We start from the raw sequence: 16811 nt of genomic DNA on the forward strand, positions 1-16811 counted from the left end.
CTCATTCAGCCCATGACTTCATGCAATTCTTTACGCTGAAGATTGAGCGCATTCAGGATGAGATTAAGGACACCGCTCCTAAAACCCTGTTGAATTCCGCGGGTACTGATGTTAATAGGGTTGTTATGGCTGATAACTGTCTGACAACCCTATCTCTTTTTAAAATAGTATCTCTTGAAAGCCTAACAAAATTAGTTGGTGTGGCAAAACAGACAACTTGCGTGCTCAACCCGCTTCCTGGTAAACTCATCAAAGAATTGTCTACAACCCTAGGACTCTCTGTCTTAAATATCATTAACTTATCACACACCTCGGGCACTGTACCAGCAGCCTTTAAAACCGCTGTTATTCGACCTCAGCTTAAGCGGCCAAACCTTGATCCAGAGAACCTCAGTAATTATAGGCCGGTTTCAAATCTCCCGTTTATTGCGAAAATTCTCGAAAAAGTTGTAGCGCAACAGCTTAGTGACTATATGGCCGCTAATAATCGATTTGAAATTCTTCAGTCAGGATTTAAAGCCCATCACTCTACTGAGACGGCTCTTGCTAACGTGATTAATGATCTTCTCTTAGCTATGGACTCCGACACCTCATTAATACTACTCTTACTTGACCTTTGTGCTGCTTTTGACACCGTCGATCATAACATACTAATAGAACGCCTTGAAGGATGTGTTGCTATCTCAGGCTCAGCACTTTCTTGGTTTAACGCTTACTTCTCAGGAAGGACGCACCATGTAAGTCATGGCAATGCGACTTCTGAGTTTAGTAAAGTTACATCTGGAGTCCCGCAGGGACTAGTACTAGGACCCCGATTGTTTAGGATCTACATGCTTTCGCTTGGTGGTGATATACGTAAATAGCACATTAGTTTTCATTGTTACCCTTAGCAAAAAGTAGTTTATCTAAGTATACTATAAGTAACCTTTTTTTATACTAAAATGGAGGCAGTATACTTGAAGTGTACTTTTTAAATACTTCATTTTCTAAACTTCACAGAAGTATGCTTAAGTATACTTGGCTTGTACTGAAAAGTATACACCAAAGTCTAAGATAAACTTATATGGAAGCTTAAAGTATACATGTTCCTTCTGTATACAGAAAAATGTAAGGCTATAAGTACATTATCACTAAGAATTAAATTTATATGTAATCATATTGTCGCTGTCCTGTGAAAAACACTTGGACAAACCCCCCAAACTTGGGGGGTTTGTCCATCGGCTCGAGGGCGCCTGCTGATGACATCAGGCTCTTGTTTTTAGTTTAGATATATTTCTTTCCCGCTATTTTTGTCACCCTTTGGCTGTTGTATTTGTGTTTTTCCGAATTACTAAACGTAAAAAATAAATAAAAGAAAGTTTCTGTTGAATAGTGATGCAGAAATTTGAATCCACGAGTTTGTTACGTCTCGCCTCAATTATTGTAACGTTTGGGACTTTCCGTTTCCTGCGCCGCGCGAGTGGCAGCCCGCTACAGTAGCTCCGGCTAATCGGTGAGCCTTTTCGTGTGTTTTTGTTCTTTAATATTACTCTACCTCATACCTTTTTCATATAGTTGATAGTCGTAACTTGCGTAGCAATGGACACCCAAACTGCGGTATTCTTGCTGCTACTGATGGCTATTTTTTGCGCGATCGTGTCCGGCGACTTGGCTCGGAGCCGAGCCCCCATTGTTTACAGCCGGAATCAGCTGTTAGCACTCCGTGCTAACCATGCGCCGGCTCCCGGGGCGAGACCCGATATCCCCCGTGAGCTGAGGAGGAAGAGATGGGGATCTCGTGCGGGGGTTAAACGCCGGGAAAGGAGGAGACGATACCATCCCGTCCTCCCGTCTGTTATCATGGGGAATGTTAGATCGCTCCCCAACAAGATGGACGAGCTAGCGGCGCTTACGCGGCACGAGAGGGACTTCCGGGAGGCTAGCCTGATGCTAGTCACGGAGTCAAGGCTAACAGCGCTAACGCCGAACGCGGTCGTAGAATTGGACGGCTTCCAAATCATACGCGCGGACAGGACGCTGGAGAGTGGAAAGAGGAAAGGAGGAGGGCTGGCTGTGTTTGTGAACGATAGATGGTGTAATCCTGGGCACATCACGATTAAGGAGCAGCTTTGCAACAGGGATATTGAGCTGCTAGCTGTTGGCATGAGGCCATTCTACATCCCGCGAGAGTTTAGTCATGTGATCGCGGTGACCGTCTACGTCCCACCAGCTGCCAGCAGCGACACAGCCTGTGATGTCTTGACTGCAGCAGTGAGCAGGCTACAAACACAGCACCCAAATGCCCTGGTACTCATCTCTGGTGACTTCAATCATGCCTCCCCTTCCTCCTCTCTGCCTTCATTCACACAGTATGTCACCTGCCACACCAGAGACAATAAAACACTGGATCTTTTCTATGCCAACACCAAGGAGGCATACACATCACTGCCCCTCCCCCCACTGGGCAAAGCTGATCACAACCTGGTGGCTCTCCAGTCTGTGTACAAACCTCTGGTCCGCAGGCAGCCAGCTGTGACCCGCACGGTTCAGAGATGGTCTGGAGAGGCTGAGGAGGCCTTAAAGGACTGCTTCAGCACAACTGTGTGGGAAGTATTCAGCGATGCTCACGGGGAAGACATTAGTAGTCTAACGGACACTGTTACAGACTATATAAATTTCTGCATGGAGAACACCATACCCACCAGGACAGTAAGGTGTTTCTCCAACAACAAACCCTGGATCACACCAGACATAAAAGCTCTCCTGAAGGAGAAGAGGAAGGCTTTTGCGTCAGGCAACATAGAGGAGCGGAGGACTGTGCAGCGCCAGCTGAGGAGGAGGATCAGAGAGGGGAAAAGGTCCTACAGGAAGAGGATGAGAGGCAGCTGCTGCAGAATAACGCCAGGGGAGTCTGGAGGGGCCTGAAGACAATCTCAGGCCACGGACAACCCAAGACCCGGACTGGGGGGGATCTGCAGTGGGCAAATGAGCTGAATCTCTTTTTCAATAGGTTCGATCAGATGCCTGCCTCCACTCAGTCTCTCCTGCTGCAGCCTCCACCTACTCCTCCTGCTGGGCGTGTCACTCCCCCTCCCCCCTTTTCTCCACAGCCTCCAGCTCCCAGCTTCACCAGATAGCCACCACTCCCTCCTGCCCAGCCTTGGCCTTCACAACATCTCAGGTGAGGAACCAGCTGAAGAAGATGAAGGCGAGGAAGGCAGCGGGTCCAGATGGCATCAGCCCCCAGCTCCTCAAATCCTGCGCAGACCAGCTGTGTGGAATTGTCCAGCACATGTTCAAAATGAGCCTGAAGCTGGGCAGGGTCCCCCAGCTATGGAAAACCTCCTGCCTGGTCCCGGTGCCAAAGACCCCCTACCCGAAGGAGCTCAACAGCTTCAGACCAGTGGCGCTGACGTCTCACCTGATGAAGACCCTGGAGAGACTGGTCCTTGTCCACCTGCGCCCCCTGGTGAGCTCCTCAATAGACCCACTCCAGTTCGCATATCAGCCTGGCATCAGTGTGGATGATGCCATCATCTACCTCCTCCACACTTCACTCTCCCACCTGGAGAAGGCGGGGAGCACTGTGAGGATCATGTTCTTTGATTTCTCCAGTGCTTTCAACACCATCCAGCCCACCCTACTGGGAGACAAGCTGGAGCGGGCGGGGGTGGCCCACCACCTCACCACATGGATCCAGGACTACCTCACAAACCGGCCACAGTATGTGAGGACACAGGACTGGGCGTCTGACGTGCTCCTCTGCAGCACGGGGGCCCCACAGTGAACTGTCTTGGCTTCCTTCCTGTTCACCCTCTACACCTCGGACTTCAACTACAACACCCCTACCTGTCACCTGCAGAAGTTCTCTGACGACTCTGCGATTGTCGGCCTCATCACAGGCGGAGATGATCGGGAGTACAGAGAACTTACTCAGGGTTTTGTGGACTGGTGCCAGCAGAACCGCCTCCTGATCAATGCGGGGGAATCCAAAGAAATGGTGGTGGATTTCGGTAGGCGCCAGCACTCTTCACCTGCACCAGTGAATATCCGGGGAACAGATGTTGAGAGAGTCTCAACTTACAAGTACCTGGGTGTTCACCTGAACAATAAACTGGACTGGTGCGACAACACAGACGCCCTCTACAGGAAGAGTCAGAGCAGACTCTTCCTACTCAGGAGACTGAGGTCTTTTGGGGTTCAGGGGACACTCCTCAGGAACTTTTATGACTCGGTGGTTGCATCGGTCATCTTCCAGGGAGTCGTCACCTGGGCAGGCGGCGTCTCGGCCCGGGACAAGAAGCGGCTGGACAAACTGGTCAGGAGGGCCGGCTCTGTCCTGGGCTGCTCCCTGGACTCTGCGGACTTGGTGGGGGACAGGAGGATGTTGGCCAAGCTGTCATCAATGCTGGGCAACCCGGACCACCCCCTCCAGGGCACCCTAACAGCACCTTCAGTGACAGACTGTCACACCCTCGCTGTGCAAAGGAGAGATTCCGCCGTTCCTTTTTGCCTGCTGCTGTCAGACTCTTTAACAAGAACATTGTGTAGTCTCTACAAACTGGCGGACATTAGTGCAATTGTGCAGTCCTGCACCTGAGCTCATATCGTGCAATACCCAATATTCCCCACTACTGTAATACCGTGCAATACTCAACATTCCCCACTACTGTTAGTCTAGTTTTATTTCTATCCAATGCTGTTCCTTACATTTCACTACAGCAATGCAGCACTGTCACTTACTTAGAGTATTTTTTCCTCTGTACCATGTACAGGCCGAAATGAGTGTTCCTCATATTTTTTATGTAGATGTAGGTTGGTGTGTATACACATGTGTATATACACATGTTACTGTGTATATTTACATAGGTTTGATCCTAAATGTTTGCCGTCAATGTTATACATTAATGGCAACATTATGCTGCCGCCCCTGTGTGACCTATATCTTTGCTGCTGTAACAATGAAAATTTCCCCAACTGTGGGATCAATAAAGTCATTCTTATCTTATCTTATCTTTTGCTCTCTGGTCTTCCCATGTCTAGTATTAAAAGTCAGCAGTTGGTCCAAAATGCCGCAGCAAGACTCTTGACAAGGACGAGAAAGTTCGATAATATTACTCTAATATTAGCCAATTTGCATTGGCTCCCAGTCCGCTTGAGACGCGATTTCAAGGTTTTGCTACTTACCTACAAAATACTGCACGGCTTAGCACCTTCCTATCTTGTCGACTTAGTGATACCGTATGTTCCGATCCGAAACCTTCGGTCACAAAATGCCGGACTTTTAGTGATCCAGAGAGCCAAAAGTAGAAATGTTTAAAACACGACTTCAGACTTATTTGTACGATTCTGCATTTAGTTGAACTGTTTGTTTTGGCCTCTTTACTGCCGCTTCTATTCTTTTTCTGCCCCTTTTTCCCAGGCTTGGGAACTAGGTGATGACGACTGAATTGGAGGTTGCTGTTTCGATCCAACAGCAACTGACTGCTATAAGATTGGAGGCTGACCACATCCTCGGAGGCGCTGCTATGGAGATTTCTACATTGACGACCATTGGGCCCCTGCTCACTTCATCGATGTCATCTTCCTGCAGCACTTCATTTGATTAACTTTCACATCACTTTAACAAACACTGTATTGTATTATAATGTGTGTTCAATGTTGCCCACTCGGCATCCATTGCAGCCTGATCATCCTGGAAGGGGGATTACCCCATCTGTCATTTGAAACTTTCCTGTGATTAAGGGCTATATAAATAAATTTGACTTGACTTTTTCCACATTCTGTAACTGCCGACACATAACACTCATAATGACAACATGAAAAAAAGTGTTGCTGTTTTTTTGAAAAGTATTAGAATACATTTTAGAAATGTCACATACGTATTCACAGCCTTTGCTCAAAATAAATTGTTGATGCACCCTTGGCAACAAATACCACCAACAGAAAAAAGAAAAACATGTACGCCGTGATTTTCAGTCGACAGAAGTGACAAAATGGCTGCCGTGAGATGGCTACAAACGGATGGATTTTGCTACTTAAAGTGGACGTCATCGCAAACGTTTTTTTTTTTTCAAGAATATGTTCTATGCAAGCCCACTAGTTGAGACAAGGCACTCTGCTAAATATTGCGTTTATGGAATAAGTATTAATCCACTCGTTTTTAGCCATCTCTGGGGGCGGCCATTTTGTCTTCTGTTGACTGAAAATGACATCACAACTGCTCACAACGACCAGTCAGATTCAGAAAACAGGTCAGCCGTGATTGGTCATTGTCAGCAGTTGTGATGTCATTTTCAGTTGACATTCCACAAACACAAAATTAATCACAATGCCGTGTTTCAACTAGTGGGCCTGCTGGGAACACATTTGGGTTGGCTTCCGCTTTAAATCATATTTCACAAACGCAACATTAACTCATTCACTGCCATTGACGAATTTATTTGTCTTTTCACAGTCCAGCCATTCAATCCCAGGAATTTATTTATATTTTTTTCAAATGTTTTCAAAAGTTAGGTAAAAGAGGGTCTGGAAATGTCTGGCTGTGAATGAGTTAATCAGAAAGCCATGTTTGGACTAGTGAAGGCGCATAAAACATATGATTTTTTGGGGTTGACTTCCCTTTCAAACCTTCTGTTGTGTGATTTTATTAATGAATGTTTTTTTTGTACAAATTTCAGAATTGTGCCTGGTCTCTCGGATAGACCAAATGACATGTTTTTCTTTGGATTAAGAAAATCCCAGGTTTTGTTCTGTGAATTCCAAGGTGGTCTCTCTACTGTTTTGCCAATGACATTTTCCAAATATGTGATATGGTGAAGTTGGTCAAGTGTTAATGTCACCTTGGGGTATTTAAAATGGATTTGAGCTACCTAGGGTAAAAAGCACAGAAACAAGTGTGATATTTGATCAAGTGTGGGTCTTTGTTTCCAGTTTATACACTTATAAATGTATTTATGTTTCTCATCAGTTTGTGCTCAATGCAAAGATAATGCTTACTTTGTGGCTTGATATATTTGTACACAATTTTGAACATGGTTCGGTTTCTTAATAACCTGTTCTGAAATGCTTGCAAATGTACAGTCTATCCCCGCATACTTGTGGTTTTGCACCCGCAGTTTTGCATATTCGCCAATTTAAAAAAATATATACTTTTTGTAAGATTTGGGGGCTTTTTGTGGTGGTTTTCTTTCCCTCCATTTTTTATGGAAAAAGTATACTGAATGCTAATCAGCGTTTTTTGAAGAATTTTTTGTATTTTTACAATAACTATATACATTTTTTCCAAAGTATTTCAAATGCCGGCAATCATATGCGGATGTTTGATTTTCGCAGGCCAGGCTGGTACCTATCCTCCGCGAATAGTGGCGGACGATTTAAAAAAAATTTTTTTTATTGTATATCTGAAAAGATTTGTTTTGTTTTCTTTAACTAATTTGCTTTTTGATTATGACTTGCTGGCCATGTGAAAATAAAAATGTGGGTCCCGCGGTGAGATCAGTTGAGAACCACTGGTATAAGGTACAATAAAACAGGAGACAATACAATGTGAGGTGACGAGGGGCATACTTGGGTGGCTTGAGGTCCCTGTGGATCAGAGCCTTTGGTTTCATGCCATGGAGGTAGGCCACACCCTGGGAACACTGTAAACACCAGCTCATGGCATGGGAAGCAGAGTAAGAGGGGAGCGGTTCAGCACCATGCAGCACTACAAACAAGAAAGTGTAGTCACGACCCTGACAATGACAGCATAAAAACTTCCAGAGGAATAATACACATGCACAGGTCTGACAAAACACGTTTTATATACATCGAGTGGATATACTTGAGGACACACCACAAAAGGAGTTGACAACAATAACTTTTAAGCTTTCCTTCTTCATGCTGCTCCTGTCAATGGTAGCATGAAGACAACTTAAAAAAATAGATAACTGTCACATACTTTTGAGAATATATTAAAGCAGGGGTGACCAACATGTGGCCAGATCATGTAGCCCCCAAGAACCACATACAGAGTGCAAGCCTGTTCTAAATATAGCTCACCAGTCACATTGTGATTTCCTAGCATAGTTGAAGTGATTATTTCAAAATGTTGAAGCATCCATATCATGCCAAATCAACCTTTGTGAGCTTTGAGCCATGTTAAAATGCATGTTCCTCACCAAAAACACCCCCAAAGTAGTGTTTTCCTCCGTTCACCTAATTGAGCATTCTTGCTCATTCCTCCTCTCTCAGCACCAGCCCCGCGTGATATAAGAAAACGACTGGGTCCTCATGTTGTGATGTGACAAAGTGAGGAGCCACCCCCATAGACTAAACACATGCCCACTTTCTTCAGAAGCCAGCAGTGGTCGGTCAAACGCTTTAATTTTTTGCACCAGGTTGGGGAGCGATTTTTGTGAGGTGCAACGTTTTAGTTTATAAAATGTGCAAGAGGTGAAAATGTGTATTTGGCTATGAAAAGGTTAGAAGCTTGTTCAGTCTTCCTAAAGATGAAAGTATTCGTCATAAGTGGTTAGAATTTATTTTCGGGAACATACAACAGACCATCCAGTAGCTGTATGTTTTTGATCGCTACTTCTCTGATGACTGCCTGGATGGCTTTGGCCAGTCCCAAATGGTTTGGCAGGAAGGATAAAACTCAAATCCGGAGCAATTCCCACAGTGAAACCTGCTGGAGAGCCCATATCTGTGATTAAATCAACCCGCTAGCTCAATGTTGACATAATATTAGCATCAATGCACTAACATTAGCTTCGTTGTCAAGCACGATATGAGACACAAATGAGATGGAGGGACGTGTTGTCTACCAAGCTCACTTTCAGAATGGGAGGGTAAAAAAATAAATAAATAAATCAGAGCAGAATAAAATATGAAGTTCAACAGAGGACGTTTTAACAGTTTTTGTTGAATGTAATGCCAAACCCACTAAAAAAAAAAACAACAAAAACAAAACAGCTTCACCAGCACAAATACAAAGCAAAGATAGCATATCTTGTAAGCGCATATGATGATTTATTTTATGTGCACCCATATGTATAATGTGGCTCTTTACAGTAACCCTTTAAAAAATATGACTCTAGTGTTAATAGATGAATGATTTAACACGATGATAGTCATTATTATTGGAAGTCTTAACTTAAAGTATCTTGTAAAAGAAAGCGAGCAAGTTGAATTTACAGAATGCATGCACGTGGTACCACCTCTGCCTCAATCTGAGCCAGGAAAAACCCTGGCAGGGGAGGTCCTAGGACTGTTACCGTACATTGTCATTATAAAGGGAACTGTTGTTCATTAATTCCATCGACATTTTACAGACTTTTTTTTTTTTTACTCTCACGATATTATGGGACAAAGTGTGTCCCTGTACAATTCAATACGGGTCGTATAGTTATACTTCCAATTACAGGACGATTCCGTTTTTCAAGGGACGGTTGCCAACCCTAGGTATGCTTGAACTGCTTCTTATGGTAAGCAAAGTCCTTCTTACAAAGAAGGCATATCACTCTTCCTTTATCAATAGTGTCGTCAGTGGTCGCCCCCTGAAATGGCTAAAAATGGGTAGATTTTGCTGCTAACCTCATACTGCACAAATGCAATATGAACATATTCTTGAAAAAAAAAAAGGGGGTTGACTTCCGCTTTAAGAAGAATTATGTTGATATCATGGAAGTCTGTGGATGCCGGTTTTAAAAAAACAACAACAAAAAAACATTAGGTCTGGGTGATGTATTGCTATCGCATAGCCATCAAGATATGAACATTCAAGATTGAAATTAGGACAATATCAGTCACGCGACCTTGCCACGCTTGTATTGCATGTCAGTCCAACCAACTACTTTTAAGTTTGCGTTTGATCGACAGCTAAAGCACACCAATGACAATCATATTGTGGTGGAAACGAGTGTGGAAGGGAGGGTGATAAAAACAGACACTGTTTGACAGCAGTGGTGCAAAAATGCATACTTCCTATGCGTCATATGTGCCGCATAGGTGCGCTGCGCCAGAAGGGGCGCCAAAGCGATGGGAGGAAAATTATTCTGAGTAGGTATTTTATGTATTCAACAGCTGCTTGTTCACGTGTAATGATGCGATCAATAATAGAAGCACGTCACTGATTAGGCGACCTTCTGCTAGGGCTTGGCGATATGACTGAAAATTATATATATAAGTGTTTCATATTGGTTAGTATCGATATATTGAAATTTTTTTCTTTTTTTTAACTATTGAAAATAATGACCAGAAAAAAATTAATTTTATATATAAACATAATACTTAACCTTTAATAAGAGGTCAATGTAACTATGAAAGAGTGAAATAAACTGGTGAATATAAAGTAAAAAGTATAAAGTAAACTCCATTTCAAACATAATGTGCTTAGAGGGCAGGGCAATATGTATGAAAAACTGTCACAATCTAAGTATTTGATATCAGCCAATATTGATAATCATTGATTTTGTTTGAAAAAATACATAAATTAATTAACTTTGTTTACATCGTTATGTAGCGTAATGTGCAGTTTCTCCTCGACCAGTGTATTGTAAATATTTGCATGTGGTTGCCCCAAAGCAGTATTGTTGCTAAACGTACATTAGCGCTCATTTAATGTTCATACAATGTAAGTGAACTGATACTCTTGCAGTGCATACATTATCATTGACCAACTTAGCGTCTTATTACTACTTTATCTTTTTAGCGTACTCATTATTGCCACAGTCCATTCATATTTTACTTGAGTGTGATTTTTTCCAATCGAAAGTTTTATCAATGGCATTTTCTATTGATATTGATCACGTGTCAATCGCGATACATATTGATATCGAATGACAAGCCCAGCCCTACCTTCTGCTCCCATGACCGTCACCTCAACTCATCTCACCCCCTCTATCGACACACACAAAGAGGTGCTCCAGTGCATGCCACCTTAAGCACGTCTGTTATGTGTCTGCAAACCCCTCAAAAAGTCGGTAGTTGCGCCTCTGCTGGAGAGCACACGCTGTCGCTGTGAGTGCTCTCCTGCAGGGCTGCCATAAACTATTATTTTGCTTGTCGACTAATCTCCAACAGTAGTCACGATTAGTCAACTTATGGTCTCATATGAATATCACGGCATAAACGGTCTAGCAAGCAGGTGCTCTTAAATGACCATTGGTATCTTACAGCTTGAATTCTTTAAGGTATGTACAAATTAACAATACAGACAATTTAAATGATAGGACATTCAACTTGTATTAAACTTTGTAGCTTGCACCAGCATTCCTGACATGTTTATCAATGATGGAGTAATTGAAATTAAAGGCGACACAGTGTCCTGGTGGTGGGCAATATGGCAAAAATATCATATCATGATTTTTTTTTTAAATAAAATCACGATCATGATTTTATCATGGTTCTTCTTTTCGTTTTTTTTTAGACTCATTTGCACATTTTCCTCATGTTAAACATATAAAATATATTTTAAATGTATATAAAACTCAAAGAAAAAAATGACATTTTAAGCTTTCTGAACAGGTTTTAATTTGAATGGTGCCAATTTTTATCAAAATGTGCAGTGAATGTAAACATAAAAGGTAACATAAACATAACACAGCTCGTAACGCGGGTCTAGTACTTTGAAGAGTCTTCTAAACCCCTCATTTTCCACTGTTTTAATGGGAATCATGTCTTCAGCAAGGTAATAAGTCACTGCCTCAGTTACTTCTTTACACTACTTGCTTGTTTTTTCATATGGAGTGCCCTTGTTAAATGACTGTGTTTCCGTGGGTTGTGTTAGCTTGGAGCTAGCGGCTGCCTCTGGCTACCATGTGTCTGATCTCTGTTTGCTTTGGCTGTCGTCGTAGTTTATTGGGTGCTGTCTCCGTCTCCGCAAGTGATTAAACAGGTTTGTCATGTTGCCATCTGACGTCCGAACAGAGTCTCTGCAAACTTTGCAAATAACTGGTTTGCGCTTTCTCCTCTGAGGAAAAGCCAAACCAAATCAACACTGTGGATGTGGAGTTTCTTTTCAAGACCAACTCTGCTTCGTGGTGACTTTCCGCTAAAGCTTCCCGCTATACAAACAAACAGGGAGGCGGGGAGTGTCACGTACGGTGCACTGTGCGTGCTGTGATTGGTTGGTCTGGTATGCATCAGCGGCTTTGACCCGCCATACAGCTAAACTGTATAGAATGTGCACTGTAGATGATCAAACAATCTTTCGGCTTTATGAGATCATCAACACATTAAACCCTTTAACGATTTAATATCGTCATATCGCCCACCCCTACAGTGGCCTTAATTTTTTCAGCCGTAAATATTTAGTGCATTTTAAAATAGAACCGAAAACTATACACTATGCTGAGTTGCACTAATACTATGAAACCTCCTATAAATACTAAAAGAAATAATTGTAAATAGGGCTGTTCGATTTTGCCTAATATGAAAATCCTGATTATCTTCTCACAAACCAGATTTTAAGATTACGATTTCTTTGTAAAATAAAAAAACAATGAAAAATGAAGTATTTTTAATGCCTTTTACTTAAACTTAATTTTTCTTTCTTTGAACTCAAAATGCCAGTCAATTTAATACACACAGAACAATCCATTGGGGTCAACAGTATTTTACTTACACAATAGATTTCAGATCTGTTCTTAATCAAACCAATAATGAAAGAAGAAAGTACATATACCATCTGAAACAAAAACATCAACATGAGAGAAGGTAGACAGTCAAGTCTGTAAACTAAACAGTCTGTCACCAAGTCATCTTGTCAACCAGCTAGTGACTAGCCTTTAACCTTTCTCCCTGGTCTTAACATAAATCAATGATTAGTGCAAAACTGTCACTCAATGATTAGTGCAAAACTGTCACTCAATAATACAATGCACTGTCAAGCTTAAGTACGGATGCATAGTCCGAATGGACCAGAGGTCCGTTGTAGAGGAGAAAAAATAGGGACGACTTTCAGACGTTGAGTTACTTGCTCACGGGTTGTATTGTACATGCGGGGCACACACTACTCTACAGATGTATTTTTGCCCAATTTATTAACGAAACGCTCACTTGCCTGAGCAAATAGCAGAATCGCCGGTATAGCCATGGATGTTGTCGGTGTTTCGGACTGCGCGCTCGTGGAAGGAAGCGGAAACGCAGAGGAAACTACGGTGGCTTAGATACACCAAAAATAACAAATTTGAACGCACCGATTTGAACGTTTTTAACATTGTTTTATCCAGATAATTCAGTTACGGTTCAAAATCGCTTAATCGAGCAGCCCTACTTGTAAACATATTTCACTTTTCTTGGGCACCACACCTTTTTTTGTATAGAAGGGAGATAAATTATATATAATACAATACAATTTTATTTATATAGCGCATTTCATAACAGCTAGAGCTGTAGCAAAGCACTTTACAAACAATACAATAAATTTAAAAAAAAACAATAAAAGGCCGTGATAAACGCATTATTAAATATAGATATAAATAAATATATAAAATATAAATAAAAATATAAATAAAGCCGATAAATTAACATAAAACACTATATACAATTGACACCGGAAAAGAGACGAAAAAGAAATGTGTCTTCAACCGGGTTTTAAAAATGGACAGAGAGGGGGCTTGCCTAACAACCAATGGGAGGTCATTCCAGAGGGAAGGACCAGCAACAGAAAAGGCTCAATCCCCTCTGAGGCTCCGCTTGGTCCTCAGCACCTCGAGGAGCGAACGGTCCACAGACCTGAGGCTGCGGGAAGGTGCGTAGAAGCGGAGGAGCTCGGAGAGGTACGCCGGGGTGAGGCCATTAAATGATTTAGAGACAAATAGGATTGTCTTAAATTGAACCCTGAAATGCACTGGGAGCCAGTGAAGGGAGGCCAGGATTGGTGTTATGTTATGTTAGCTCCAGTTAGTAGGCGGGCAGCAGCATTTTGGACCAACTGGAGACGTTTGAGGGAGGACTGGCTGACTCCAAAACAAAGTGCATTGCAGTAATCTAGCCAAGATATGACAAAGGCATGGATGACTGTTTCTAAATGCAGATGGGAAAGGAGGGGCTTTAGCCAGCTTTCTAAGGTGAGAGAGGTGAAAGAAGCTCGACTTTACAACAGCGCTGATTTGCTGGTCCAATTTAAGATCACTGTCCATTTTAAAACCCAAGTTTAAGACTGTTGGCTTTTGATATGAAGACAGGGAGCCTAGGACAACAGGGTGGGATGGAGATGAGCCACTGGGACCAAACACCATAACTTCTGTTTTCTTTTCGTTGAAATTTAGGAAATTCAGTGACATCCAGTCTTTGATGTCCTCTAGGCAGGACAAAAGTGGTCTTAAGGAGAAACCCTTTTTGCTTAGTGGGATATAGATTTGACAGTCGTCTGCGTAGCAGTGGAAGGAAATACCGTGTTTTCTAAGAATGGAACCCAGGGGCAGCAAATACAATGAGAACAGCAATGGCCCCAAAATAAAACCCTGTGGAACACCATACGATAGAGTGGCAGAGAGGGACTCAGAGAACCTAGACTAACAGAAAAAGTCCTGCCAGCTAAATAGGATCTAAACCACGCTAGAGCGCATCCACTAATGACCACTTGGTGTTGCAAGCGAGTCAAAAGAATACTGTGGTCTACCGTATCGAAAGCTGCAGTCAAATCCAACAAAACGAGACATACGTGGTTTCCAGTGTCATTTGTCAGGCGGACGTCATTAAAAACACATAGCGGGGCTGACTGTGTGCTATGCATCTTCTTGAAGCCTGACTGGAAAACGTTTTGTTTTGCTTCTCTCGTAGCTACACATTCAAGAAGTCTTATGCACTTGGAATGGAAAAAAAAATACTTGTTAGGAGGAAGATAATTTTTCGCACTGTAAATTAATATGTTCTAACGACCTAAGTAGTTGATATCTTTTATGGTTATCACCGCTGTGCTGCTATGAAATTGTCAACATCGCCGTGTGTGGTCGGCTAATCTTAGCAGCCAGTGTGCGCGCGGTGGACGCTGCGGGCACGCGCACCGTAGTATCGATACCATGACATATTAATATCGGGTCCGGATAAGGGATGTAAGTATCGATACCTTGCAAAGTATCGATACTTTGGACAACACTAAAATACGGTGCAGATACTGTATATCGTGTTTTAGAACATTGCGTGATCTTATTTATAATTTCATAATTACCGGTGGATATAATAGCAGAGCTTGTTGTAAAAATGTGCAAGCAGCACACGCCCCGCTGGTCCATTCAATTGAATGGGAATGAGCCACACCTTTCAGTATAGCCACACTTTCCACATGATTATCCCACACGTACTATTTCTTTAGCACGTCTTCGTTAACTGCTACTAGTTTTATGTGGATAAAAAAAAAGTTATACAGTACAATGTATTGTATAGGAGCCTCAAAATGTGATCCAGACTGGCATAGTTCATATAGCTGGGAGTCCACACATTTCATCGCCATCTATCAATACAATACAATACAATACAATTTATATAGCGCATTTCATAACAGCTAGAGCTGTAACAACGCACTTTACAAACAATACAATAAATAGAACAAATACAATAAAAGGCTGTGATACATGTATTAATAAATATAGACATAAATAATATAAAATATAAATAAAATATAAATAATGAAGCCAATAAATTGACATAAAACACTATATACAATGACACCGGAAAAGAGCTGAAAATTTCAGGTCTGATCAAAAGCCGAGAAAAGTAATGTGTCTTCAATCGGGTTTTAAAAATGGACAGAGAGGGGGCTTGCCTAACAACCAATGGGAGGTCATTCCAGAGGGAAGGACCAGCAGTTGAAAAGGCTCGATCCCCTCTGAGGCTCCTTGGCACCTCGAGCAGCGCCTGGTCCGCAGACCTGAGGCTGCGGGAAGGTGCGTAGGAGTGGAGGAGCTCAGAGAGGTACGCTGGAGCCAGGCCATTTAATGGCATAGACAAATAAGTGAATCTTAAATTGAACCCTAAAATGCAGAGGGAGCCAGTGAAGGGAGGCCAGAATTGGTGTTATGTGCTCCATCCTCCGAGCTCCAGTTAGTAGGTGGGCAGCAGAATATTTGACCAACTGGAGACGTTTGAGGGAGGACTGGCTGACACCGAAATAAAGTACATTGCAGTAATCAAGCCGAGATGTAACAAAGGCATGGATGACTGTTTCTAAGTGCTGATGGGAAAGGAGGGGCTTTACCTTATCCAGCTGTCGAAGGTGAAAGAAGCTCGACTTTAAAAAAGCACTGATTTGCTGGTCCAATTTAAGATCAATGTCCATTTTAAAACCCAAGTTTGAGACTGTTGGCTTTAGATATGAAGCCAGGGGCCCAGGACAACAGGGTGGGATGGAGACGAGCCGCTGGTGTCATGTTCTGTGGCTGATTGTTATTTTTTTCAGTAACTGGGTCTGATGGATGGGCGGAGCCTCCAGTGCACACCTGTTTGGCATGACAATCAGCTGGGTATATAGGTGCTGGAGAAGTGGAAGCTAGTCGCAGGAATATTGTTGCTGTTGGTCTGTTCCCCCTTTGTCGATCGCGTGCTCATTTCCACAGCCACACAATACGTCGTTTAGCTTTGTTACACGTAAGTAATTCCGGTTTTGGTAATTCTGGATTAGGTTTGTTTTTCTTTTGTTTCCAAACCAATCTAGTTTAGATTCTGTCTTTCCTTTTGACTTGTTTATTGCACTCATCTGTCTTTCTCCCAATTGGGCTGAGTTCCTTTGTTAATCTTTTGCTGCACTTCTGTCACATACATTTTCGTTTAGTGTTGTTTGTTCTTCCGGCGTCTAGTTTCCACTGTGCTCCGCCCATCCACTGGATTTTCGTGTTATCGCGTCA

The 16811-nt window shown here is 42.6% G+C and overlaps 1 protein-coding gene across 6 annotated transcripts in view; it reads right to left on the bottom strand.

Annotated features, from left to right (window-relative positions):
* The window catches only part of map3k7 (mitogen-activated protein kinase kinase kinase 7), a 70191-nt gene that overhangs the window by 37062 nt on the left and 16318 nt on the right, over positions 1-16811 (bottom strand). For 5 of the 6 annotated variants that reach the window (XM_086019000.1, XM_086019002.1, XM_086018999.1 and 2 more), the window contains exon 6: positions 7549-7687. In XM_086019000.1, coding sequence (XP_085875126.1) covers positions 7549-7687 — 139 coding nt within the window. Of the gene's footprint in view, positions 1-7548; positions 7688-13027; positions 13211-16811 lie in introns of those variants that run through there. The other variant, XM_086019004.1, reaches the window with a different exon arrangement.

The sequence above is a fragment of the Filicampus tigris genome, chromosome 20, assembly GCF_054856515.1.
Source record: "Filicampus tigris isolate MCC_2025a chromosome 20, RoL_Ftig_1.0, whole genome shotgun sequence".
Lineage (NCBI taxonomy): Eukaryota > Metazoa > Chordata > Actinopteri > Syngnathiformes > Syngnathidae > Filicampus > Filicampus tigris.